Source organism: Thecamonas trahens (assembly GCF_000142905.1).
Source record: "Thecamonas trahens ATCC 50062 unplaced genomic scaffold supercont1.26, whole genome shotgun sequence".
NCBI classification, from domain to species: Eukaryota; order Apusomonadida; family Apusomonadidae; genus Thecamonas; species Thecamonas trahens.
In genome coordinates, this window is record NW_013657654.1 from 98,119 (window position 1) to 124,359 (window position 26,241).

The 26,241-nt window shown below is 64.3% G+C and overlaps 10 protein-coding genes across 10 annotated transcripts in view; 7 read left to right on the forward strand and 3 right to left on the reverse strand.

Moving 5' to 3' along the window:
• Window positions 1-66: 66 nt before the first annotated feature.
• On the reverse strand, window positions 67-6,000 carry AMSG_06141 (adenylate/guanylate cyclase with integral membrane sensor; the record flags this gene model as incomplete). The annotated part of the gene is made up of 4 exons (XM_013901885.1): window positions 67-225; window positions 255-3,749; window positions 3,773-5,863; window positions 5,929-6,000. 4 exons carry the CDS (start codon window positions 5,998-6,000, stop codon window positions 67-69), a joined length of 5,817 nt encoding a protein of 1,938 aa, XP_013757339.1.
• Window positions 6,001-6,410: 410 nt separating this feature from the next.
• AMSG_06142 (mitochondrial import inner membrane translocase subunit TIM14) lies at window positions 6,411-7,433 on the forward strand. The gene is made up of 2 exons (XM_013901886.1): window positions 6,411-6,479; window positions 6,769-7,433. Exons 1-2 carry the CDS (start codon window positions 6,477-6,479, stop codon window positions 7,120-7,122), a joined length of 357 nt encoding a protein of 118 aa, XP_013757340.1. The 5' UTR covers window positions 6,411-6,476; the 3' UTR covers window positions 7,123-7,433.
• A 218-nt stretch (window positions 7,434-7,651) lies between these two features.
• AMSG_11945 (uncharacterized protein) lies at window positions 7,652-9,050 on the forward strand (the record flags this gene model as incomplete). Its single annotated transcript, XM_013901991.1, has 2 exons — window positions 7,652-7,657; window positions 7,869-9,050. 2 exons carry the CDS (start codon window positions 7,652-7,654, stop codon window positions 9,048-9,050), a joined length of 1,188 nt encoding a protein of 395 aa, XP_013757445.1.
• A 101-nt stretch (window positions 9,051-9,151) lies between these two features.
• Window positions 9,152-12,049, forward strand: AMSG_11946 (uncharacterized protein; the record flags this gene model as incomplete). Its single annotated transcript, XM_013901992.1, has 1 exon — window positions 9,152-12,049. One exon carries the CDS (start codon window positions 9,152-9,154, stop codon window positions 12,047-12,049), a length of 2,898 nt encoding a protein of 965 aa, XP_013757446.1.
• Window positions 12,050-12,178: 129 nt separating this feature from the next.
• Window positions 12,179-13,917, forward strand: AMSG_06144 (GPI transamidase component PIG-S; the record flags this gene model as incomplete). Its single annotated transcript, XM_013901887.1, has 2 exons — window positions 12,179-12,293; window positions 12,431-13,917. 2 exons carry the CDS (start codon window positions 12,179-12,181, stop codon window positions 13,810-13,812), a joined length of 1,497 nt encoding a protein of 498 aa, XP_013757341.1. The 3' UTR covers window positions 13,813-13,917.
• On the reverse strand, window positions 13,818-15,095 carry AMSG_06145 (haloalkane dehalogenase; the record flags this gene model as incomplete). The annotated part of the gene is made up of 2 exons (XM_013901888.1): window positions 13,818-14,983; window positions 15,017-15,095. 2 exons carry the CDS (start codon window positions 15,093-15,095, stop codon window positions 13,818-13,820), a joined length of 1,245 nt encoding a protein of 414 aa, XP_013757342.1.
• Window positions 15,096-15,758: 663 nt separating this feature from the next.
• On the forward strand, window positions 15,759-18,264 carry AMSG_11947 (uncharacterized protein; the record flags this gene model as incomplete). The annotated part of the gene is made up of 2 exons (XM_013901993.1): window positions 15,759-16,036; window positions 17,030-18,264. The coding sequence occupies exons 1-2, from the start codon at window positions 15,811-15,813 to the stop codon at window positions 18,262-18,264; spliced, it is 1,461 nt and encodes a 486-aa protein (XP_013757447.1). The 5' UTR covers window positions 15,759-15,810.
• Window positions 18,265-18,498: 234 nt separating this feature from the next.
• Window positions 18,499-21,588, forward strand: AMSG_06148 (uncharacterized protein; the record flags this gene model as incomplete). The annotated part of the gene is made up of 2 exons (XM_013901889.1): window positions 18,499-18,507; window positions 18,713-21,588. The coding sequence occupies 2 exons, from the start codon at window positions 18,499-18,501 to the stop codon at window positions 21,539-21,541; spliced, it is 2,838 nt and encodes a 945-aa protein (XP_013757343.1). The 3' UTR covers window positions 21,542-21,588.
• Window positions 21,589-23,190: 1,602 nt separating this feature from the next.
• Window positions 23,191-24,580, forward strand: AMSG_06150 (uncharacterized protein; the record flags this gene model as incomplete). Its single annotated transcript, XM_013901890.1, has 2 exons — window positions 23,191-23,436; window positions 23,514-24,580. The coding sequence occupies 2 exons, from the start codon at window positions 23,191-23,193 to the stop codon at window positions 24,489-24,491; spliced, it is 1,224 nt and encodes a 407-aa protein (XP_013757344.1). The 3' UTR covers window positions 24,492-24,580.
• AMSG_06151 (NADPH oxidase 5) overlaps window positions 24,542-26,241 on the reverse strand; it is a 2,166-nt gene continuing 466 nt past the window's right edge. Inside the window, exon 2 of the mRNA XM_013901891.1 lies at window positions 24,542-26,115. Coding sequence (XP_013757345.1) covers window positions 24,575-26,115 — 1,541 coding nt within the window. The 3' untranslated portion in view covers window positions 24,542-24,574. The remainder of the gene's footprint in view (window positions 26,116-26,241) is intronic.

Here is a 26,241-nt window from a genome sequence, read left to right on the forward strand (position 1 = left end):
GGGTGCTGAATCAGGTGCAAGCGCCCAAACGGGGAGGAGGAGGGCAGGCATGCGAACATGATGGGTTCATTGGCGCTTTCGCTTGCAAATAAAGGTACGGATGGTGTTGCCGTGAGGAACCTGGAGCGTCCGTGGGTTGGTGAACGAGTACTGCGACTGCGGGAGGAGGTCCTTGGTTGTCTGGGTGAGATGCACAAGACCGGCGTAACCGTGCTGCTCTGTAAACTCGACGACCTCGACGGTCGGCCCCAGACGTCGTAGGCAAACTTGCGCCTGCCAATGACTCCGGCCACGACCGGCCCCGAGTGGATTCCGATGGTGAGTTCGATGTTGGCGTAGCCAAAGTGCTCCGAGACGACCGCCATCCGCTCCTGGGCGTCGAGCGCAAAATTGACAACCAGCTCGGCGTGGTTCGACCGCTCCAGCGGGAAGCCGGCGGCCGCCATATACGCATCCCCGACTGTGCGGATCTTCTCCAGGTTGTAGTGTGCGGCAATGCGGTCAAACTCGTTGAAGATGCGGTTGAGGAGGAGGATGAGCTCCGCCGGGTCGAGCCGCGACGCGAGCCGGGTAAAGCCGACAACGTCGGCCACAATCATGGTAGCCATTGGATGCGACGCCGCTATGAGCCCGGTGCCGAGGAGCTCAGTCGGTGGACCGGAAGTGCGCGAACACAAGTCGCTCCGTCCAAGTGGCTCGCTTAGCAGGGCATCCATGGCAAAGCGTTGCGATGGCAGTCGCGGCAGTGAGAGCAGCCGGCCCACCTCGCGCGCAATCGGCTTGGGTAGGATGTTGAAGAGCAGCTCATTGGCCTTGACCCGCTCGTTCGACGTCCGCGACTGCTCCGTCGCCGTCATCCACTCGTAGAGGAACGCGCGTCGGTGGGCGTACTCAATTGTGTACGCCATGATTGCCGACACGATCGCTGTCGTAAGGACAGACACGATGTGCACGTAGCTGGCGTCAAGATGCGAGACCCGAAGCGCAGCGACCACAAACGCAAGCGAGGTGAGGAGCAGCACAACGGCTGTGTGCATAAACGAGACTACAGGCACCGCCGTCGACGCCATGAACAGCATCAGTAGAGCCACCCGTGCCGGAAAGAACGAGCCCAACTGCGCGAGCGGCGACGGAGGACTCAGCGTCGCTGGCGCCTCGGACGTCGTCGAAGAGATAAACACAAACGAGGTGAGAACCGCATGCATGAGGAGAATGACATGCATCGGGTGCCTGGCCAGTGGAGCAAGCTGTGTCCCCACCATAATCATGAGCGTGAGCATGAGTGGGAACGCCACTCCAAACCAGAGCAGCGTCGGAAAGAGGTGGAAGACCTTGGACGATGCAGAGAGCGGCGCTACGGCGTGCAGCGTGTCGAGCGCGCCCAGAATGAGCACAAGCACCGTGCCAGTCGCGAGCAGCGAAAGCAGCCGGATCGGATGCTCGCCTGTCGTCGCCGCCTGGTACTGCGCCTCGAGGCCACTCTCAAATCGAAGCGACGCCGTCGGAATGAGGTGCGAGACCTTGCCGAGCTTGAAGCGGGAACGCGAGAGCTCCTCCAAGTGCCGGGCGTGTGCTACACGGACATTCTTGCCGACCGAAGGCAGCGCGGTCGGCGGCAGCGGGCGCGGTCGTGCTGCAATGAGTGTGTTGGCGGATGCCGACCGCGAGCTTCCCGGCGTGGTAAAGAGTGACGGCGGTGTTGCTTCACGCCGAAGCAGCATCGCCTGCGGTGAGACTGGCGTCGACAGTGAGCTCTTACGGCCTACCACCGGCGTGTGCGAGTCTGTCGTGGTCGTCAGAATCGTCGGCGTCGCCGTCCGCGACGTCGAACACGCCGTCGCCGCCTTGGGCAGAATCTCGTACGCCGGCTTACCGCCCTGGTCGTCGAACCGCATGAGCACTACCTCGACGTTGGACACGTTACCGCCCGGGTTGGATCCCTCCAGCAGATTGCCGAGCGACGACGTTCGCCGCTGGAGCGACGACGACGACTCGCCGCGCTGCAACCGCACCTTGGCCGCGTCGCGTGTTGCCAGCGAGAGCGACCGCTTGCCCGAGCTGAGGCCGCCGCCGATCGAGGCGATCGAGTTGCTGGTGAGCCGATTGAATGACTCGGAGAAGCGAGCAATGCCTGCGCCACCCGTCCCTTGCATGTCTGTCGACACCGTGTCCGGTGACTGAGACCGGTAGTGGGGCGGCCGCGGCGGCTTGGCCGCAGAGCTCGCCGCATCAGAGTTGGGCAGCCGCAGCCCTCCCGACATATCCAATGATTCATCTCCGTAGTCGTCGTCAACCTCTTCTTCCTGCTCGCCGTAGTCCAGCATCGAGTCCGATGACGATGAGAGGAGCGACGACGTCCCACCCCGACTCTTCCGGGATGAGTTCTGCCTCACGTCGACAAGATCGACTGACCGAGGCGTTGAGACCAGCGAGTCGGTCGGCGCACCCGATGCCCGCGGCTTGACCATCTTGGCCTTGGCCGCAAACGTCACCGATGCCGTCGACTTGGCCGACTTGAGCGAGCCGCCCGAGCCCGACATCTTTGGATCGGACCGCGGCGAGACCGAGGTTGTAAGCGATGCGCCCGATTTGGACGTCGACCGCGAGCCCGAAAGCTGCGGGCTTATCACGTTCTTGGACTCGCCTGCACGCGTCGCCGCACGCGCAAACTCTGCCTGGCTCACTGGATCGGCCGGCAGTGTCTGGCCCAGCTGAGTCAGGGACGTCGCGTCGGCCTGCTCCGGCCCAGCCGAGACCTCTGACGCCCGCGTCGGCAGCGTGCCCGCCGACTTGGTGTTGCTTGCGTTGGCAAGCGAGTGGCCGTCGGGGAGCGACGAGCCTGATGACGGAGCAGCCACAGTCGAGCCCGATGAATGGGCCACAAAGGTGAGTGCAGAAGAGACAGACGGCAGTGTCGAGCCCGATGAGACGCCCATTGATCCCGACGACACGCCATGGTAACCAGGGCTGCGAAAAACGCTAGCGCCGCTGCCAACAAACATCGAGGAAGGCAGCGCAAGAACGCCATCGGTCGACGAGGTGACACCCGTGGCAGTCGTGACATCTGTCCGCGCAGACGGCATGTTGGAGAAAATACCATCTGAGCGGCCCAGCGGCAGCGGCGAGTGCGGCAGCAGCGGCGGCTCGACCGGCATGGCCTGGTGGTGCGCCGATGGTAGGGACGCCGGAGATGGCGCCGGCGGTGGCTCGCCCAAAGTAGCCGGGGCCCGCGGCGGCTTGGTTGCCACCGGCAGCTTGGCCTTGCCCGACGACCGCGACGACGACGGATTGGTTGACGATGCCATCCGCGAGCCCGAGTCAGACAGAAGGCCAAAGGCAGCGCGGCGGCGTGCTGACGATGGCGTCGTTGCCGTCGTCGACGAGGAGGAGGAGGAAGAAGAAGACGAGGAGGAAGACGAGTAAGGTTGTGCCAGCTTCCTATTCCTGCCCTCGCCATGCGCCACTACTGACGAGTGCGAGCTCGACGAGGAGACCGAGTCCGACGACAGCGATCTTGGGCTGAGGCCGGACGACGACGGCTGGTCGGTCGAGGCTGACGGTGGTGCCAACTCGAGCTGGGGTGGGTTGAGCCCGTGCGGGACGCCGCCGGCAGCAGCGTGTGCTGTCTTAATCACAATCTGCGACGTTGTCGAGTTGCCGGAGAACGAGAGCGAGAGACCTTGGCCGTCGCCGTTGGATCCAGACGTCGCAACCTTCAGGTGCTGCTGCTGCTGTTCCGAGTGCGAGATCTCGCGGCCATCGAGGCCGAGACCGAGACTGAGGCCGAGGTTGACGACTCGGTCCCAGCGGGGACGTGCGACGATGCAGGGTGGGTAGAGAGCCTGTTGGCCGAGGCCGGGTTGAGCTTGGCCATAGCGGCGGGAGTGGTGGGCACTGCCGACGGCGGCGGATCCATTTCGGAGCCCGAGTCGTACTCGTCGTCGAGGGCAGGCATGACACGCTCGATGGCCCGCGCGTTGGCGACGGTAATGCCCGAAGGATACATCTCGCCCGAAGCCGACGACTCGGGCCCGACGCGGGTCGTGTTGAGCAAGCCCGAAACCGAGCCCGAAGACATGGAAGCGACAACGTTGAGCGTCGGCGGCGGCGGCCCGTTGAGCGACGTCGAGTTGGACAGATGGACCGGTTGTGCCACTTGCGGGTTGGCGTTGCGGACGAGGTAGTACGACTCGAGGTGACCGCGGGCATCGAGACGCCAGATGCCACGCGAAATAAACTTGTACGGCTGGTACGACGACGTCGCGTCCGAGAGCAGCTCCTTGAGCGTGGAGCGGGTGAGGTGAACCCGCGAGTCCGAGCCATGGGTGACCATGGCGTGGGCCATGTTGACCGAGTCGCCCCACAGGTCATAGCAAAACTTGGAGACGCCTGCCACGCCTGCCACAACAGCTCCCGAGTTGAGGCCGATCCGGAGCTTGAGCTTTGTTTCGAGCGAGGCCGCAAGGCCGGGCAGTGCGTCGAGGACGGCGCACGCCCACGCCGCTGACCGCGACGCATGGTCGGCGCAAGTCTCCGGCAGGCCGGCAACGGCAATGTACGTCTCGCCGACGGTGCGGATTTTCTCAAGCCCATGCGCCTCAGCAAGGTCATCAAAGGTCGAGAACACGGTGTTGAGCGTGCCAACAAAGGCTGAAGGCTGGAGATGGCGGTGGTCGCGGGTAAAGTTCTCGAGGCGGGCAAAGATAATAGTGACCGAGTAGAAGCGCGAGGAAATGAGCGCGGTCTCCTGTGCCGGTGCCTTGAGCTTGGTGGCCACAGGTGCCGGGAGCAGCGCGAGGAGGAGCTTCTCGGCCTTGGCCCGCTCGTACTGCGCCAGCTGCTTCTCGCGCTCGATGCGGATGAGGGCGAGGAAGGCACGGCGAGTCGAGAGCGTCTGCTGGTAGTGCGAGAGGATGACAGGGGCGAGAAAGGCAATGAGGAAGAGCGAGAGCGTGACGAGACGGACGTCGACAACCTCGTCAACGACCAGGGCAAAGACAATCATCGAGACGGCGAGCCCGGCGCCGGAGACCATGGCAGTGCCAAAGGGGAGGCCGAGGAAAAAGTAGCCGGCCGCGATGACAACGAGCACTGTGACGTCCGGCTCGGTGTCCTCGCCGACCAGCCGGACAACAACCATCGATAAGCCGGCAAGGTACATGCCGATGGCGGCCACCGGAGCGACAAGAGAACGCGCTGGAACCCAGTACGTGAGTGCCAGGAGCGCGCCGGTGTAGATCAATACACCGGTGCGGATGAGGACCACAAAGACGAGCGAGGTCTTGGCAACAAGCGCATCGTGGATCATGAGGACGACAAAGGCAACCATGGTCGAGACAAGCGCAATGCGGAGGACAAGTTGTGACGTCCGCCACGCAAAGTGCATGTAGTCGATTTCCATCTGCTCTTTGAACCTGAGCGTCAAAGGATGGATGGCAAGCGAAGGAAAGCAGCAGAAGGCCGGGAAGCGGTCGTTGGACATCTCGGGGCCACTCCCGCTGCGCCGCGGCGATGGGAGTGACGAGAACTCTCCCGGTGACGACGAGAGGTGAAAGTTGGAGCCCGAGCCAGACGCCAGGTTCGACACCGATGTCGAGCCGGTCGTGTGTCGCTCGCGGTCATACTCGCGCTCATGAGCGACCCGCGACGCGGCGGTTGCCCGCGAGACATCACGCGAGAGTGACCCTGATGAGCCGCGCGAGATGACCGGACCCATAAAGCCGTTCGAGTGGTTGAGCGCGCCGCCGCCACCACCACCAGAGCCGATCGACGGCAGCGAGTGCGGATGAAGGAACGAAGCCGAAGATCGGCGGGCGTGCGACACCGACTGGCGCCTCCCACCGCCTGGCAGGCCCGATTCAACCTGCCCGCTCGCGCCAGCACCACCAGCACCCGCCGGCCGTCCACCGCCACCACCTCCGCCTCCACCGCCTCCGTTGGCAGCAGCACCACCACCACCACCACCAGAGCCTTGTCCTTGACTCCCACCTCCGCCGCCATCACCACCTCCGCCTCGGCCACCACCTCGCCGACCCGCCTGTTGGTCTTGCAGCAGCTGGAGGTCCGGTAGCACCTCGGCTCGGTATGCGTGTGGTAGGTACGAGTCGAACCGACCGTCCGGAGGGTCACCAGATGGTGCAACCCGGATACCGGGCATGTGTGTGTATGTGAGAGGAGAAGGGTGGGGGGTAGTGGGTGGAGTGTGGAGTGGGAGGGGGGGGGGGGGGGGGGAGGGTTGCGTTGTCTGTGTTGTTCACGATTGTGATGGTGATCATGGTTGTGATCATGGCTGTGATCATTGCTAACGATGGTGATCATGGTTGTGATCGTGGTTGTGATCACGGTAACGATCATTGCTAACGATGGTGATCATGATCAGCAGCGACCTCCGCCTCCGTCAGGCACTACTACTCAACTCTCTCGACCCATCGAGACACCCCCAGACAGACAAGAACAACAACAGACATAGACAAGTTATGGTACGTGGAGGGAAGCCGAGGGAAAGTGAGCTCGGAGGGGGGGGAGGCGAGGGGAGGCGAGGGGGGAACCGGGTCGAGTCGCCCAATGTGCGCTTCATCCCGCAGCTGGCCGACATGCCTCGGTGTGGTGGGTAGCAAGAGCCTGAGGGAGGATGCGGCCAGGCGAGGAGGGCGAGGGGTAGTGGGAGAAGGGCGGTAGAGGGTAAACCGAGTGGGACTCATGGGCGGTGGCAATTACGGTGGCTGGACGGTGGAACGTGGCGGAACGTGGCGGTGAGGGACGCGCCAGGCTCTGGCACTGGCGGCAGGCATGACGGTGGCGTCGGCGGCAATCGGCCTCCGGTTTGCCATCCCGGCGTATCAGAAGTGGAAGGCCATGCCGGCATCGGCACGCAAGCCGTGGTTCTCTCGCACTGTTGGCGCTGGCTCGTATCCGGGCGGGTTCGAGGAGGCCATGACCCGCAAGGAGGCGGCCCTCATTCTCGGCATCAAGCAGTCGGCGTCCAAGAAGGACATCACCAAGGCGTGGAAGAAGCTCATGTTGCTCAACCATCCCGACAACGGTGGCTCCACCTTTGTCGCCTCAAAGGTCAACGAGGCCCGCGACTTTCTGCTCTCGGGCAAGCAGGATCCGCTCTTCTGAGCCCATCGAGCGACCGCAGGTCGAGGCTGTGAGGCCGAGACCGCACAGCCTGGTGCTCATCGGCTGCCGCCACTGCGCCGGTACTTTCCATCCCATCCCTTCTCCGGCTGGCAGTCGGGCAATCTGTAGATCCCATGTTGGGAATCCTCCCTTGCAGCCGGAAGCTCGGCCGCGGACCGGCCCACGGTCCCCTCAAAAGGTGGGATCCGATGCTCAAGCCGAGCCCTTGTCTCGACAAGGTCTTTGCGTCTGTTTCTTGCCCTGTATGAGGAGGACTGAGTGATACGATAAACTCCTTGTTGGATGTGATGGCCATCGACGCCGCCATTCACCGCCAGCCCTCGCACGTGACCGAAACGGCAGGCGACGAGCACCACGAAGAGACAGGACTAGCCAAGAAGGGGAACGAGGGGGGACAGACGGCCTGCACGGCTAGAGATGGGAGACAGGACAAAGACAACATAGTTCACGACTACCTGTCTCTACCCCTGAGTTGCGGCTAACAACCACACGGGAACAGGTATGTGCCATGAGCGTGCAAAGGGGGGGACAGGGGAGGGGGGAGTGAGGGAGGGCGGGGGGCGGGGGGGGGGGGGGGCGGATCAGGGGAGGAGCGCTCAGGAGCCAAGGGGGGGGAGGGGGGCAATTTTTGGAGGGGAGGGGGTGGTGGTTGGTGGGGGGGGGGTATGGAGAACGAGGAGGGGACAGAGACTTAACAAGAGAATGGGCATAGGATGGGTGACGAGTATAAGAATCCGTATGCAAACTCGTCCACTGCAAAGTACTCGTCGTCGTCGGCTTTGATGCTCTCCTCGGGCGGTCTCTCCGACATGTACTCGTCCATGGGCATGGGCGGCATGTCTGGCATGGGCGGCATGAGCGGCATGGGCGGCATGTCTGGTATGGGCGGCATGGGTGGAATGGGTGGTATGGGTGGTGGAGGTGCCGATGCTACCATGTACATGGAGCGCATCCGCACGCTCGACCGCCAGAAGACCGAGCTGGCCGAGGAGAAGGCCGAGGCTGCGGCCGAGGCCGAGGCAACCGAGAGCCGGCTGAACGGGATGCTGGACGCGGAGCGGCGGCGGGCGTTGCTGCTCGAGGTCGAGCGCGATGAGGCGGTTCAAGAGCTTGCGCTGTGGAAGGCGACCCATGCTGGCGAGCTCCCGTTCGACACGGCCCAGTCGCTGGAGGAGAACGCCAAGCTCTCGCGCGATTTGGCCAAGGCCAAGAAGGAGCTCGACGCGGTGCGGACCGAGCTGGAGCGGACCAAGGAGCAGTTGGTGCAGGAGAAGCAGAAGAGCGCGCGTCTGCAGGCCTCGCTCGACTCGGTCTCGTCGATGTCTTCGATGGGCGCCATGGGGAGCATGGGCGCCATGGGGAGCATGGGCGCCATGGGTATGGACGACTCGTCAGTCGCCATGCTCCGCAACCAGCACCAGATGGCAATGATGAGGGTTTCGGAGCTGGAGCGGACCAACGCCGAGCTGCAGCGGCGGGTCGACTCGGCGGCTGATCGATTCAACGACGAGAAGGCCGACCTGCGGCGGCAGATTACGCAGGCCGAACAGCGGGCCGAGCGCGAGCGTGAGGCGCGGCTCTCAGCCGAGTCTGGCTCGTACGCGTCGAACGCGGCCACGCTTGTGGGCGCGTCGTCAAACGTCGGGACTATTGCGCAGCTGAAGAGCGAGCTCAAGGCCGCGCGCGAGGCGCTGGCTACGCTCGAGCGCGAGTCGCGGGCCGAGTCGATGGAGCTCAACATCCACTCCAAGGCTGAGATCCAGAAGCTTGAGCAGCAGGTCCTCGCCGCCAACTCAAACCTGCAGATGGAGGAGAAGAAGAGCGCGCGGCTGGAGCTCGAGCTGGCAGAGATCCGCAAGGACATGCAGCACCAAAGGCCAACTTTGAGCGCGAGCTCAACGACGTGACTACTAAGCTGGCTCGCGCCGAGGCGCTGCTCGACGGCGAGCGCGCAGGGTACCGCGCGGTCGGCGACGCGCACAAGGAGCTCGACAAGAACGCGCGCAACATGTCGCTCGAGTTCCAGCGCGTCTCCAAGCTCGCGTCCGACGCCGAGATGGAGCTGCGCAAGGAGAAGCAGGCGCACCTCGACTACGTCCTCGCCGCCGAGTCGGAGACCCGCAAGCTCGAGTCCAAGGTCGAGGGCCTCGAGCTGTCGCTGCAAAAGGCCAAGGCGCGCGCCGACGCATACGAGGCACAAAAGGTTGAGCTGAAGGAGGAGGTCGAGAGCCTCGAGGCGCAGCTCGACGAGTACAAGATCAAGCTGGAAAAGAGCCAGGCAGCAGCAGCCAAGCTCCGCAAGCACATCAAGACCAAGCAGGCCGAGCTTGCCGAGCTCCGCGCCGCGACCGACAACGAGCGGTCTGCGCGCGCCGACGCTGTCGGCTCGGAGCAGGAGATGCGGCGGATCTACGACGAGATGACCCGCGAACGCGACCTGCTCAAGCTCGACAAGGAGGCGCTGGAGACCGAGCTCAACGCGTACGCCGGCGAGAAGAAGGCCATGCGTGAGGCTGTCGAGGTTGCCGACAAGACCGTCGACGAGCTGCGGAGCCAGGTGACGGACCTCCGCCAAGAGCTCAAGGCTGCCGTTGTCAAGCACGCTGCCGACCTGGCGGAGATCGACCTCCAGCACCAGAAGAAGATCGCCGAGCTCAACACGGCGCACACCGACGCCATGCAGCCGCTCAAAGACGAGTACGCGGCCACGCTCAAGGCTCGCGACATCCAGCACGCCGCAGACATGGAGGCGGCGCTGGAGAAGCTCCGCGTCGATGTCTCGGCCCACCAGGAAGCCAAGATGCAGGCTGAAGTCGAGATGCGCAAGGCGCTCGCCGAGCGCCAGTCGCTCATCGACTCGCGCAACAAGACGCTTGACCAGCTCAACGCCGCCGTCACCCTGCAGAAGGAGCAGGAGGCGCTGCTGGACGTTGCAGTTGGCGAGAAGAACGCTGCCCTCGCCTCGCGTGACCTGGTCAACAAGCAGCTCGAGACCATCAACGAGAAGCTCGAGGCGACGCTGGCCGAGCTCGAGGACGAGAAGCGGGCCCACCGGTCGTCACAGCTAACGGTCAACGCGCGCGACGAGCGCATCAAGCGGCTTGTTCGTATGCTCGACGAGGAGCAGATGATGATTGTCGACCTCAACTCCAAGGTCAACCAGTCGGCCGCGGCTGTCGCCTCCATCGCCGAGTCGCTTAGCCAGCTCGGCAAGGGCGCGGTCGAGCAGGCCCAGCTCTTGCGCGAGACCGAGGGCGAGGGCTCGACTGACTTTTCCGCGTACGACAACACGCCCCAGCTCAAGGAGCAGCAACGCCTGCTCGAGCTGCAGAAGGCGCAGATGGAGGAGCAGGCCAAGCTCGCAGCCGCTATTCAGGAGCAGGCCGCCGCCACGCTCGCCGAGCAGGCTGTCACCCGCGAGGCCATGCAGCAGCAGCACGCCGACCTCAAGGGCGTCGTCGAAGAGGTCCGTGAGGTTGTCAAAAAGGGCGGGGTCATGGAGGAGCCGCCGGCTGCCACCACGCCGGCGCCGATGCCTATTGCTGGCGCCGACGACGACGACGAGGACGACCCCTTTGCCGCTATGGAGGCTGCCGAGGATGGCGGCGGCGACGTCGAGGATCCGTTTGCGGTCCTCGACGCCGAAGACGGTGGCGATGATAACAAGAGCGACGCCGGCCGTGACCGCAACGACCGTCGCGAGAAGAGCAGCCGTCGCGACAAGGGCGAGGTCCGTGACCGTCGCGAGAAAAAGGATGACCGTGACCGTGATCGCGACCGTGACCGTGACGGTGACCGTCGCGAGAAGAGCGACCGCAGCTCTCGCCGCGGTGACCGCGACCGCGACCGCGACCGTGGCGATCGTCGCGACCGCGGCCGCGGCCGTGATGACCGCGACCGTGACAGCCGCGACGAGCAAGTCGTCGAGGTTGCCCATGACCCGTTTGGCGAGCCGGATGAGAAGCCCGAGTCGAGTCGCAAGAGCCGGTCGTCGCGCGGCCGCGACGCCGAGGCTGAGTCTGAGAGCGACCGCCCGCGCTCGTCACGCTCGTCGCGCTCGTCGCGCCGCGGCGAGAGCAAGGACGAGGCAAAGGAGAGTGACCGCCCGCGTTCATCGCGTTCGTCACGCTCATCGCGCCGCGACGCCGAGGTTGAGCCCGATACCGACCGGGAGAGCCGCCGCAGCGGCGACAAGCGGAGCCGCGACAGCGACCGCAGTCGCGACAAAGACGCTGCCGAAAAGGATGAAAAGGCCGAGAAGGCCCGCCCGGCATCGCGGTCGAGTCGCTCCAGCCGCGACCGCAAGCGTGAGAAGGATGCCAGTGATAAGGACGACAAGGCCGAGAAGGAGCGTCCGTCGTCGCGGTCGAGCCGTTCCAACCGCGACCGCAAGCGCGACGATGACCGCAAGCGCGGTGAGCCCAAGACAGGAGCGTCGAGCAAGGACAAGGACAAGGACAAGGACAAGGATGAGGACAAGTCGACGTCGACATCGTCCAGGCGCGGCGGAAGCTCGCGCCGAAGCAAGGCCAAGGCCATCATGGAGTCTGACGACGACGACGTCCTTGCACCCTCGCCGCCGAAGCGCAACTCGTCGAGAAAGGCGTCCAGCAAGAAGCGGCGACCGATCGCCGACGACCTCTTTGCCGGCCTCGACGGCGACGATGACGACGACACGCCCGCCGCAACCGGCTCCGTTGACGACGACAACGGCGCGCCCGCCGAAGATGTTGATCCCGACACCGTGGAAGAGTGCATGTCGTGCGAGGCCACCTTTACCAAGATCAAGCGCAAGCACCAGTGCAAGAAGTGCAACAAGGTCTTCTGCGCCCGTTGCTGCCGCAAGCAGAAGGATCCATCTTCTGCTGCCCTTGTCCGTGTCTGCACCCCATGCATGAAGAGCTAAATCGTCCGCCCACCCGCCCCCACACACGCATTGGCCAGAGTCGGTGCCGAGTCGGTCGACCACCAGCGACACGGTCGCCACCTCTCCCCCCCCCCCCCCCACACACACACACACACACACCTACTTCCCATGCGGCGACAGGCATGGATCGTAGCCTCCTTTGTGGCCTTCCTCGCCTTGGGTCTCCCCGTGTGGTGGCAGACGACCACGGTGTACCGGGCGGACCTCCCAGCCATTCCCACCAGTCTGCGTCCACTGGACAGAGCCACCACCCCTACCTCTCCCCCTACCCATACCCATGCCCCTACCTCGCCACCTCCTCCGCTTCTTCCCCGCACTGCGTTCCGCTCACTCTCCGCCTCCGTCCACAAGGTGGTCAAGCCGCTGAGCTCTCCACTACCGCTCGCCTCGTCCATGCCCTCGTCGCCGCAGCAGAGGCCATCCCGGACAACCACTGGCGCAACGCGGTGGAGAACCTGTGTCTGGTCATGGTGGCTGCGGATGATGATCGGCTCGGAGCGGATGATGGTCGGCCCGAAGCGGATGATGGTCAGCCCGGAGCGGATGTGTCGGACTCCAGCATCACTGCGCCCAACGACATTGCGCTGGATGTGGTGATGGTTGATGGTGATGGCTCGGCCTCGGGTGCTCGGGTGGTCATGGATGGCGAGCGGTCCGGTCGGATCGAGGTCGTCGGTGACGGTAGTGCGGTCGAAGTGCTTGACGCTGTCTACAACTGGGTCGATGGTGCGTGGGGTGGCGAGGCCAAAGTCCTCGGCGGTCTGCACGTGGCGGTCCAGCTCGAGCTGACGCTTTTGGTCGATCCGGCGCGCGGCAAGATGGCGTGGAATCCTGAGGATATGGCAGCGTGGCTGGCGCCATTTGTGGCCCGCCTTGCGCCTGTGCTCGAACTCTCGGTCGCCTCGCATGTGGTGTACGACGTCTCGCTCGGCGGCGCGGTGCCGACAGCTGTCAAGGGCGGTGGCTCGGTTGTCGACGCTGCACAGTTGAAACACTTTGTCAACGCGTCGTCGTGGACGCTGACTGAATCACCACGCGCCGAAGTCAACAAGACGCTGCGCTTGGTGTATTACATGCCATCGGACGAGCTCGCTCCGCTGCGCCTTCTGCAGGGCGGGCCCGGTAGCAAGACCGTGCCGGGCAACGCGTTTGTCATCCCGACCTGGGGTGCAATCACAGTTGTGGCGCCGGCCGACGGCACTTTTGACCTCGCGCCGTATCGCGGCACTACGCTCGCGCACCTTCGTCGCCTGCTGGGCCTGCGGAGCCCGGTGCGGGGGACAGTCGAGCCCGAGCTCGGCGCTGGTTTTGTCGAGCCTGTTGGCTCGCGCGGCGCTGCGCTGTGGGAGGTGGACGCGCTCGCTACCGCGCGTGTCGGGGCGCTCACCGCCGAAGCCGTTGACGCTGTCCGGCAGCTGACCGAGCTGGTCGACTCGATCCCTAACATGGTGGTGGAGGACCACATTGCGGCCGACGTGAGCGTGGCGCTCTCGCTCGCCGCCGATGCCCGCGCCGCTGCCGCCACCCACGGGCAACTGCTCGATGCTGTTCGCCTTGCCACCCGCGCCCACGTTCTTGCCGATCGCGCTCTCTTTGACCAGAGCATTGTCGGCCTGCTTTACTTTCCTGACGACCACAAGTACGCCATTTACACGCCGCTCTTTGTCCCGATCTCGCTCCCGGTCGTCATCGGAGTGCTGAAGGAGCTCAAGGCTTGCATCCGCGGCGATCCTGACGAGTAGGTCAGCTACAGGCCGTATCCGTGGCCCATACCATGCCCGTGTCCATGCCCGTGTCCGTGCCCATGCCCGTGCCCGTGCCCGTGCCCGTGCCCGTGCCCGTGCCCGTGTCCGTGGCTGTTGTCGACGGGCGGCGGCGGCGGTGGCGGCGCAGTTGTTGCCGAGAGGACAAAGCCCGCGACTGCATCAGCCAGAGCATCCGGAGCATCCTCACCCACAAAGTGCTTGGACGCCAGAGGCGGACTCACCACATGCCCGCCAGTCGAGGCGACGAGCGAGGCGATAAACTCGGCTTGGTGGCCCGGAATAACGTCGTCGTCGATGGGGACGTAGGCGACCGGGAACGCGCCTGAGGTCAGCGGGGCGGTGAGGACCTGGGTGTGGTCAGCAGAGAGGTTAAAACCGTGCATGATGGCCAGGAACGGCTCCATCCCATTGTTGTATGCTAGCAGGTAGCCGTAAGCAGATGTGTCGGTCACGCTGATCGACGCCGCGCCGCGGAACTTAAACAGTGCGGCGTTGAGCCAGGTGAGCGGCGGGATCTGGGCGGTGAAGGTCCTGAAGAGGGCCCGCGCGACAACTGGGTTGCCTGCAAAGACGTTCATGGGAAAGGGCCGGGAGAACGGGCCCAGATCAAGGAGAGTGTTGAGGAGGGTGATCGATGCGACACGATGCGGATAGCGAGCAGCAAGCTCGAGGCCGACCGGCCCGCCGACGTCATGCAGGACGAGATGAACCTTTTCGGCGTGGAGCGCGTCGATAGTGGCCATGACGGCCTCGGCCAGGCCCGGCCAGGAGTAGTCAAAGCCGCTGGGATCCGGTTTGTCTGACAGGCCCAGGCCGGGCATGTCCGGGGCGACGACGCGGAAGGAGCGATGGCTGCCGGTGTTGAGAGCACGGGCCAGTGGCGGCAGAGCCTTGCGGAAAGAGAAGGACGAGGCAGGCACCCCATGCAGGACCAGCAGCGTCTCTTCGGCCCGGACCGGACCTGCGCTTGCCACAAACATCTCCATCCTCCTCTTTCCCATGCGGATCGGGACGAGAGCGCCCGACTCAAAGTGGTGCAGAACGGCAGCTGGCATGTCGTGGACGCCCGTCGCAGGATTCCGGGTCAGCACCAGCCACCCGCAGGCCAGCACCAGCGCCACCGCAAAGAGCACCTTGCCGCCCTCGCCTTCCTCGCCGCCTCCTCTCTCGGGCGCCCCACCTCTCGTGCCCGGTGGCGACTCGGTCTTGCCTTCCGTCTTGTCCTCCTCTCGCGGCGGCGTGGGCATCTTGTCTGACATGGCGAGCGGTGGTGACAACCACAGCCCACATCCGTTGGGCAGGCTCGACGCACGTCATGCGTAAGAGCCGTATACAGGGAGCAGCGAGGTGAGGCTCGCTTGGAGACATGGCTGCTGTGGGAGCTTGACATCGACTCATGTGGTCGCCTTGGATGTGGATAGGCGTCCCAGATCAAAGGCGTCGGCCAAGATGCGATCGCCATCGGCATAGGTGGATAGCGGTCCAAGGACCATCGTGATCAGACCTCCCTTGGAAGCACTGACGAGCTAACAGCCCGCCCTTACAAACCACAAAGTCTGCAGCAGGGCATGGCTTGCAGCAGAGCAGCTCCGGCGTGGCTCGATTAACCCTAAACGGTACGGTCGTTCGGACGCGTTCTCGCGCTGACTTCCAGGTCACTGGCCGACACTGCGCGACGCCGGCCTGGCCTGTGGCTTGAGGCGGGAGGCGCGCGCCCGATGCGTGGCTCACACCTGGGGCCTGCTGCCCGATGCTCGTCCCGGCGACGCCCATGTGTGCAAGATGGGCAACGATCTCGCTGTTGTGGCGTGGAAGGAGTCGATCGAGTGTCGTTTCCTGGCAACCTGCTCTCATCCTCCAGACTCAACGATGTCGTCGATGCTCGCCGAGACGACCGTGCGACGCTGGAGTCGGAGTGAGCGCCAACGCGTCGTCCGCCCCTGCCTTCTCATTGTCAGGGAGTGCAACGACCACATGGGCGGCGTCAACCTCAACTCGCGCCTGCGCGCCTCGCTCTCCACTGCGGCGCCGCGGATGCGCAAGTGGTGGCACGCCATCTCGTATTGGACTCTGGACGCCGCGCTCATCAACGCGTGCGCGCTCTACGCTGACGCGAGCCCATGCCCGGCCATGACTCGCGTGGCTTTTCTCTACGACATCATCGACGCCGTCGGCTCCGCACCGTCGCGCAAGCGGAAGCGTCCCTCTGCAGCGGCTGCTCGTCATCACCACTTTTCCCCAACAAGCAGCCGTGCGATGCGACTGCCTCGCCTGCCGGAAGCTTCATGACAAGCGATCGCGGACCTTTTGCGCCGCGCGCGGCGTCCATCTCTGCATCGCCGACTGTTTTCTGTTGCGGCCCACCAGTGGCCGCAGCAGCCATTACACATTGTAGCCGTGAGACGCAGCAAGAAGCAGCAAGCAACCGCGATACGTAGCAAGCAACCACGATACACAGCAAGCAACCACGATACACAGCAAGCAACCACGATACACAGCAAGCAACCACGATACACAGCAAGCAACCACGATACACAGCAAGCAACCACGATACACAGCAAACAACCACGATACACAGCAAACAACCACGATACACAGCAAGCAACCACGATACACAGCAAGCAACCACGATACACAGCAAGCAACCACGATACACAGCAAGCAACCACGATACACAGCAAGCAACCACGATACACAGCAAGCAACCACGATACACAGCAAACAACCACGATACACAGCAAACAACCACGATACACAGCAAACAACCACGATACACAGCAAGCAACCACGATACACAGCAAGCAACCACGATACACAGCAAGCAACCACGATACACAGCAAACAACCACGATACGTAGCAAGCAACCACGATACACAGCAAGCAACCACGATACACAGCAAGCAACCACGATACACAGCAAGCAACCACGATACACAGCAAGCAACCACGATACACAGCAAGCAACAGTGACATGTAGCAAACAACCGCAACCATGAAACCCTACATATATGTAGTCGCCAGGGGGATGTGGTGGGCTGTTTCAGATCAGCAAGCGACCGCAATGTACCGCAGCAGCCAGAGCTGTTCTTTAAAGGCATACAAAAAGACTGTGACACATTTGTCGCAAAGATTGCAGTTGCGAGACCAATTGTGTGTGAACCATGGCTCTTCGTACCACTTTGCGCAAGGTAGGCCTTCCCTATGTCTTTACTCTCACCGTTGCCGCCATCCTCCCAGGCTTTCAGGCACTTCTGCCTGTGTTGCTAGCCATTGGCGCGGCATCGTCATCAGGCTCGCCGCAACTCCAGTTGGTGTGGGCGTCTACGGTTGGTCTCGCCTGTGTCAACCTCGCTGCTTTCCCGGCCAACTATGCCATGGAGAAGTTCGGCCATTTCTCGGTCTTGGTGGCTGGTGTGATCTCGGCAGTGGCAGGTGTGGCGGCTATGGCCTTTGGACCAATCTCGTGGCCTATCACTTGGTTCGTCGCATTTGCCCTGCAAGGCACATCGGTCGGCATGGTCTACATGGCCGTCATGCCGCTGGTCTACGCCTGCGAAAACCCTGACACGCTGGTTGCTATTTTCGTGGCCCTCCTCGACGGATCGGCCGGCGTCTACCTCGGCATCCACGGCCTGTACTCGCTCGGATACTCGTGGCACACCATCACCATCCCGTACGCAGCCTGTGCCTTTGTCCTCGGTGCCGCCTGTGTCTTCGCCTCGCGCTCGCAGTACCCCGAAGCGCCACCCGCCGGCAAGCTCGCCCCGTACGCCACCTTGTTTCTCAACCGATCCACACCGCTGCTCCTCCTCTGGACAACGCTCTACGTCTCGTCCAAGTACTTTTACATGGCTACGTTCCACAAGCAGATGGAATGGATCGTAGGCTCAGGCCCCGGATCTGCCGACCATGTCGACACTCTCGTCCTTGTCTTCTCCATCGTCCTCCCCCTCGTCGTCGTATTTACCCTCGTCACTATTCCCATGTCTCAGCGACTGTCGCTGGGTGCCCAGATCGTTGTCCTCGGCTGTCTCACCTGCCTGCTTGCCTTCTCATCAGTCGCTACCTGGCTGCCCTGGGGCTTCCAGTTCTTGTCTATCTTCCTCCTCGCCTTCACCCGCTACCTCTTCTTCGCCATGCTTGTTCCTGTCTGCGCCGACATGTTTGGCGCAGGCAACATTGGTCGCGCCCTCGGCGTCATCGTCCCGCTCTGCGGTTTCTCGACGCTCATCGACCTCTTCTTCGAGTGGCTCGCCTTTGACGTCTTCGATGGCTCGTTCCTTGTCGTCAACGCGACCCTTATGGGGCTGACCGGCGTCGTCGGTATCATCTTTGGCTTCACCCGCATCAAGTCACCCGGCCTCATCGCAAGCCTTGTGCCTGATCCCGAAAAGTCTGCTCTCCTGGTGCAAAACAACGAGGTCTAGATCGGGCTGTTCAGGCGCAGCGTAGTGCCGCTGCAACCGTAAACCGCGGCGATTCCCGTCGGTGTGTGACACGTTGTCGAGCCGAGCGATGGTGATCACAGATGTAGAACAGCTCGTGATCATCACTTGCACCAGCGTTCCATCCTCACCTCACATCGCTCCCTGCCAGCCACCAAACCACATGATCAGTTCTGATCTAAACCCCCGAGGGCGATCGGCCATCCCCATCCGCGCATGATCGACGTGTGTGTGTGTGTGTGTGTGTGTGTGTGTGTGTGTGGTGCGGGGGAAAAACAACACAAAAATTTCAAACCTTTTAGCGTTGGCGCGCCACTGGGCCACCAACCAACTGAGTCACGACCGATACGGGCAGGAGCAGCTAGAGGGCGCTCGGTCCCGCACACCTCACTCAGAACACATGCATCAGCGTAGGTACAAGGTGGTGCAGGCCAAGACCGACACGGGCCTGCGAAGCTCCCGGGCACGGCCTGCGCCAGCGCCGGCCAAGGCCGAGCTGCTGGCCTCCTCGGTCATGTCTGACGACGAGAACGAGGCTGGCGGGCAAGTCGCCGGTCGTGCTCCTGTGGGGCGGGAGCGGCAAGTGCTGGGCGCGCGGAACGGACGGAAGGAGAGCAACCGAGAGCAGAAGGTGACCAAGGCCCCGGGCGCGGCGGCAAGGTCGTCGGCGGATCTGCGCGGCCGGGTGGAGGACATGGAGGAGCTCGTGCTCTCGCTCAAGTCGCAGATCATTCGCTCGTCTGGCGAGATGGAGGCTGTCGATGAGCAGATTGGCACTATGGCCAAGGCCAAGTCCGAGCTGCGGCGGAGCCTGGTGGCCACGGCTACCGCCTCGCCGCGGAACTCGCCGTATCCGGCTGGCAAGTGCCCGACGTGCGCAGCGTCAAAGGCCGCAGCCAACGTCGCCCGCGAGGAGGCTGCTGCTGCGCTGGATGCCGCCGAAATGGCCAAGGCTGAGCTGGCCGAGGTCAAGGCAGACTCGGCGGTTCCGTGCGATGCCTGCATTCGGCTGGAAGACGAGCTGGCAGATGCGGTGGCCAAGGCCGCGTCGGCAGCGGCCGCTGCCGCCGCCCAGAACCTCGAGATCGCCGAGTTGCGCGAAAAGGCAGCCGCCGAGTGCGAGGGCTGCATCGCCGTCACGGCACGACTGTCAGATGCTACCCAGGTTGCGCGGCTGGCTGAGGAGAAGCGCGACGGCGCGGTCAAGGCTGCCGCGGCTGCGACGACCGAGCGCGATGCCGCGCTTGCTGCACGCGACGAGCTGGCCTCCAAGCTGGCGACGTTTGAGGCAGCCCAGACTGACGCCTCAGCGGCGGTGACTGAGCTCACGACTCGGGTGGAGCTTGCTGAGGCCGAGCGCGATGCTGCGGTCTCGGCAGTGGCGGAGCTCACGGATGCAGTGGCGGAGGCAACCGCCCGCGCCGATGCAGCGGCTGCGGATGCTGAGGCTGCGGCTGCGGCGCGCGACGAGGCCTCGGCCGCTCACGATGGCCTTGTCGCCGAGTTGGAGATCACCTCCTGTGGCCGTGACGAGGCTATTGCCGCTCGTGACGAGCTGGCGGCGGAGCTTGCGCTCGCGGTCAGCGCTCGCGACGAGGCCAGCGAGGCTTGCACCAGCATCCAAACCGAGCTGACTCAGGTGATGGCAGCGCGCGATGCAGCTGCTGCGTCGGCGGCCGAGCTGAGCGCAACGCTTGAGACCACGAGTGCTGAGCTGGACGATGCACGGTCGCAGCTAGAGGAGCTGCAGACCGAGGCCGAGACCGCAGCAGCTGAGGCCAAGGCGGCGGCGGCGGCGGAGGTCGAGAGCCTCAAGGCTGAGCACGCAACCGCTATCGGCGAGATGCAGACCATGTTTGCGCAGCTCGAGGACAACTGCTCGCAGCTTGCGGCAACGTGCGAGTCGCTGACATCGCAGCTTGACACGGCTGAGTCGGCCAACCTCGAGTTCGAGACTCGGGTGGCCGAGCTGGAGGCCGCCACCGAGGCAGCACGCAGCGAGACGACTGCAGCGCTCAAAGTGGGCGAAGAGCTGCGCACGGCGCTCGCGGCATCCAACGAGGCGCTGGAGGCCGAGCGTGTGTCACGAGAGAGCGCCGATGCGCGAGCGGCCGAGCTGGAGGCCGAGCTGGAGGCTGTCAAGGCGGCGCGGCATGCGGACGAGATGCACCGGCGGGCGCTGCACGAGATGGTGCAGAAGCTCCGTGGCAACATCCGAGTCTTCTGCCGGGTCCGGCCGCTCCTTGGCTCCGAGGGCACTAACTCGGGCTCTGTCCCGTATGCCTTCCCCGGCGAGAACCCGGACTTTACCTCGTCGGTCCTTGTGACTGCACCGGGCAAGGGCTCGTCAACCCGCGAGCGCGAGTACGACTTTCCGTTTGACGCGGTCTTTGGCCCGACCGCCACCCAGGCCGACGTCTACGGCCAGCTTGCGCCATGCGTCCAGTCGGCGCTCGATGGGTACAACGTGACTGTCTTTGCGTATGGGCAGACCGGCTCGGGCAAGACGTACACCATGGAGGGCTACCCCGAGTGCGGGGTAGAGGCCATTGGAATGATTCCGCGGGCGGTGGCTAACATCTTTGAGCGGGCGGCGGCGCAAGCCGAGCTGGGGTGGTCGTACACCTTTGAGGCCTCGTATCTGGAGATCTACAACGAGACGGTGCGCGATCTGCTTGCGCCCGACGCCGACGCAGCGGCCGTCGAGCTCGAGGTCCGGATGGACCGCGAGAGCGGCGAGACGTATGCGGCCGGGCTCACGTGGCGGCCGGTGGCCCAGGCCGCCGACGTCGACGCGGTGCTCGCGCTTGCGCGGACAAACCGCTCGGTCGGGGCGACGAACATGAACGCGCGCTCGTCTCGCTCGCACTCGGTTTTCACCCTCAAGATCTCGGGCGCGCACGCCGAGAATGAGACTGCGTGGTCGGGCAAGCTCAACCTCGTCGATCTTGCCGGCTCGGAGCGACTCGCCAAGTCGCAGTCGTCGGGCGAGCGGCTCAAGGAGACCCAGGCTATCAACAAGTCGCTCTCTGCGCTCTCCAACTGCATTGCCGCCATCGGCAAGAAGGCCTCGCACATCCCGTACCGCAACTCGAAGCTGACCTATCTCCTCAAGCCTGCGCTCGGCGGCGACTCTAAGGTCCTCATGTTTGCCAACGTCTCACCGGCGCCGTCCAACATGCAGGAGTCGCTCTGCACTCTCCGCTTTGCCACCAACGTCAACAACACCGTTGTCGGCGTTGCCCATCGCAACGCCTAAGCTGGCTGCCATGCAACTGTAACCTGTCGGAGTAACACGTCGATCCCACCAAACTACGGGCGCAGAGCGGGCGAGGCCTTTTTTAACCTGCTCCTGCTGTGGTGCTTGTGCGAGTTCACCTTCTCTGCGGCGTGCTGTGCACTTCTCATTGCGCGTACGAGGCGTAGGCGTAGCGGTCGCGGCGATCCGTAAAGTCGGCCTGGTAGGTGGAGCGGAAGGCCTTGCGGGTGGCGGCGGAGCGGGCGGCAGTCGCGGAGCGGGCGGCGGAGCCCTGACCGCGGGTGGCGGCGGTGGCGTGGGTGTTGGCGTACGAGGCCGTGGTGGCCATAGCGCGCTGCATCGAGGTCTCGAGCGTGGCCTGCGGAGCCGAGGCGGCGATGGCATCGGCGTTGGCGACGTCGTGGACGCCCGAGACGAGCGCGGGCTGCGGGGCGGCGGCGCCGAGGCGGAACGAGGCGGCCTCGATGTCTGCGTCGAGGACGCCGACGGTCTTCTGGAGGTGGCGGACCTTGGCGAGGGCCTCGCCGCGAAGGCGGGTCTCCTCGGCGCGCCGGGCGCGGAGCGCGTTGAGCTGGCTGGCCACCGACGCCGACTCGGACTCGAGCGTGGCGAGCGCCTCGCCCGCCTCGCCGGTAAAGGCGGAGGCCTCTGCCAGCGACGCGTTGGTGGCCATCTTCTGGGCCTCGAGAGCCTCAAGCGAGGCAAGCACGTCGCCTTGCTCGGCAAGGACAGCACGCATGGCCTCGATGAGCGCGGCCTTCTCGGCGTCGAGGGCGGCGAGGCGGGCGCGGGCGGCGCGGATGCGATCGTCAACCGACGCGATCTCGTCCGACGCGCCCTCTGCAGCTGCTCGCGAGGTAGCGAGCGCCGTCGACGACGCAGCGTGCGCCTCGGCGAGCGCGTCGAGCGAGGCCTCCAATCCGGCCACAATGGGCGCTGACGCAGCGAGCGACGCATTGAGGGCGTCGAACTGGGCTCGGGCCTCGGCGAGCTCGGTCTCGGCCTCGGCACGCGACCTCGTCTGGCTCCGGACCTGGGTCAGCGGCGCTGGCGGAGCCGTACTCGCTGTCTGCGTCGCCTTGAGTGCCGCCGACGAAGTCGTCAGCGCAGCGCTCGACGCCGGCCGGAACGCTGTTGCCGCCGTTGTCGCTGCCAGCGCCGACTGGAGGGTCGAGCCGGGCATGGGCACACCGGCAGTCTTGCGCAGCGGCGCCTCGATGATAATCCGCTGCCCGTTGGCCTCCACACGCACAGACATGCCTTCAAACGTAGTGCGGTGCCCCCCCCTCTCTCCCCTCTCCCCTCACCTTGGCCACGACTGCCACCCCCTCCCGCCCGCTCGCCCGCCCGCCTGCCCTCCTCCCGCTGCTTCGCTTGCAAACCGTCGCCGTCTCGTCTCCCGCCCGCAACGCCTGCCCACCAACCGCCAACCGCCAACCGCCAACCGCCATCCAACACTCTACATGAGGTAAAAAAAATTAGTCGCCACCCCCCACCCGCCCCCCCCCCCTTCCTCGCTCCCCTCCCCTGTGACCACACTTCCCCTATGACCACACCTCCATGTCACACCTCCGTCACACTCCCCTCTCCCCCCTCCCCTCCCTCCCCCCACCACGCCCCACCACGCCCACCCGCCCACCCGCCCCACCATGCCTCCGCCATGGATTCTCGCTGCCATCGTCGTCCTCGCCACAGGCATCGTCGCCCCAGTGGCTGGCCGTGCACCGCGTGCGCTCGCTGGCTCGGTCACGGTCGCCCCGCACGACGGCTTCTCCGTCCTCTCCTCGCCGCTCTGCCCCTGCTCGCTCAACTTCACCTTTACCTCCTCGTCGGGCAATGCGTCTGCTGCGGCCTTTGATCTCTACATCCTCACCCATACCCAGTACGGCGAGCTAGTCAACGATGGCCGCTCGCTCGCGCTCGAGCCGCACTGCCTCGATGCGTTGCAGTGCTCGCCGGGCGCGGGCAAGAGATCCGCTTTGCCGACGAAGCCGTCTTTCTTGTTCTCGGGCCGAGTGCCGGCTCGACCGCCAGCCAGGATGTGGTCTACCGCGTCTCCATTCGCCCGACCGGGACTTGCATCGCCGCCATCGCCGGCATCGCCACCCTGTGGTTGGTGATTGTTGTCGGCGTGGCGGGCGTGTGCTGTGGCTACTCGCTCTACCGCCGCAAGCACGCCCGGCCCATCGCTGGTCAAAGCAGCGGTGAGTCGGTCAACGAGGCATCGGCGCTGGTGGCCGGTTCGGGAGGCACACACGCTGAGCTCGGGCACAAGCCGCACATCGACGCTCGGGTCTCCATCAAGACGCTCGTCACTCGCCGGCCATTCCCTGTCCCGCGTGAGCCATTTGCCACTTGGTGCCGGCACGAGCACCCATACCTCTGGCCGTTCTACCCGTACGCCGACGAGCCGCTCGTCAAGTCGGACCGGATCATGGTCACCCTCACCGCAACCGCCGTCAACGTTCTGATCAACACGGCATGGGCGTCGGGCATGACCTCGGACTCGTCACAGTCCTCGTTCTCCACCTCGGCAAGCTACCCGCGGGTCAATCTTGTCCACTACCTCGCCATCCTGCCGCTTGTGGTCATCGCCAAGTCGCTCACCGCCCTTGCCGTCTACCATCTGTACTTGGCAGCGGCCTGGGCTCGCGCGAGGCGCGAGGCCAAGAGCGACGGGCACGATCCGCCGATTGTCCTCGGCTTCTCCAAGGCTGCGCTCATCACGCTTGCTGCATCGGTTGCCGTCTTTGGTCTCCTTCTTTTCATCTACATCCTCATCATTGTTGCCATGATCCACCTCGCCGAAGACGAGAACTGCTACCAGGTCGTGGTCGGCACGCTCTTTGGCATCCTCCTCGCCGAGTTCCTCGACATCACCGTGGTGTTTGCCGCCCGCGCCGGCGCCCTTTACAAGGTCCTGCTGATGCGCGGGAGTGGGGCCGAGTAGCGCAAAGGACGGCGTCCCTCGACTCGCGTCCGGCAACAGGCGAAGCGGCAACGCCATCTTGCTTTCATTGAACAGGCTATCAGTTAGAAGTTCTCCTTGTTGAAGACCAGCTGGATGCCCGAGGTGACGTCTGTGAGAATGTTGGCGAGGTAGCGGAGCTTACTGGCAATGACGGCCGGGCCGCAAAGGAAGATGCCGATCGTGCCCGGTGGCGCCGGCGGCTGAGTCCGGTGGCGGTCGGCGTAGCGGCGGAGGAGACCCTCAAAGTCTGGGCGGCCGTAGTAAGTCGGCGACTGCAGGCCGGTGATGACGTCGCCGCCGCCAGCCGAGCCACCGTGGCCGGCTTCGGCGTACACGATTTCACGGGCCTCGTCGAGCGAGAGCTTGGCAGTGAGGAAGACGTTGATCTCGAGCAGGTCGCCGAGCGCCTCCTGCTCGAGGGCGGCAAGGATGTCGGCAAACCACTCAAAGGCCGACTTGTCACGGCAAGTCCAGATAAAGTAGACCTTGGAGAGCCGCATCGAGCCCACGTCCATGACGCGGTACCACAGGTCTTTGAGAATTGAGGCAAACGGCGTGACACCGATACCGGCGCCCACAAGAACCGCCACCTCGTAGTCGTACACATCCTCGGACGCAGACCCGAACGGGCCGTCGATGCGGAACGAGAGCCCGTACGCGTCGGCCACCTCCGAGTCAATTGGCACGCCAGACTTGTCCCACGAGAGCCCAAGCCGGGCCGCCAGCGCGCGGGTCCAGTCGCCGACCACACGCACATGGACCGAGCACGTCTCCTCCTGTGGCGCAGAAGTGAGCGTGAACGGGTGCCACTCGTACCGCGCAATCGACGGGCAGTTAAGGAAGATGTACTGCCCGGCCACCATCCGGAACGACGGCTTGATCAGCTGGATCTCGATGACCGAGCTCGGGTGCTGGATGATGTGCGCAATCTGCGTGTCAAAGTTGCCGCGCACCACCCGGAGCGCCCGCTCCAGACAGTAGAGGAAGCCCGGAAGGAGGAACCAGCCCCAGAACTGGTTCGGCTGCAGCGACGACGGCGTGCCGTGAATGATGAGCAGGCCAAAGAAGATGACAAACAGATGATGCGTGTACCAGAACAGCTCAAAGCACTGCCGCCGCACCTTTTCCAGCGCAGTCGTGTAGATGAGCACCATGCACATGGTGATGATGTGGCCCGTCGAGCCGGCCACCGTCCCGAACGCCAGCGTGTGCGACGAGTCCTTTGTCTGGTCGCCCAGCGTGTCGTAGTTGAAGTAGTGCGCCGTCGCGTGCATCGCCACAGACACTGCAATGAGCCATGCACAGAACTTATGGAACTCGATGTTGAGGTCAAGAGGAATGATCGAGTGCACAAACGTGGCACGAAGTCGCGTCAGCAGGTTGCGGCACACAGGAAGCAGGAGCATCGAGCAGTTAAAGTTGAGCATCGCCGCCGCTCCACGTGCAATCGTCACACCCTCGCCAAGAAGCGCATACACCTGCTTGTTCTTGCCCGTCCGGTACCGCACGTACGTGAGGAGAAACACAAACACGTTGATGCCCATGTACACAATCAGACATGCCGTCGTTCGCCCATTGTTCACCGCAAAGTTCTTGAGCCGCTCTGTCCTCCATCAATTCCCCACCGACCACCGAGTAGCGCCCCGCCACAACATCCCCGCCCGTCCGCCCGTCCGCCCGTCCGCCCGTCCGCCCATTCCCCCACCGCCACACCCCGCACCCCCCCCCT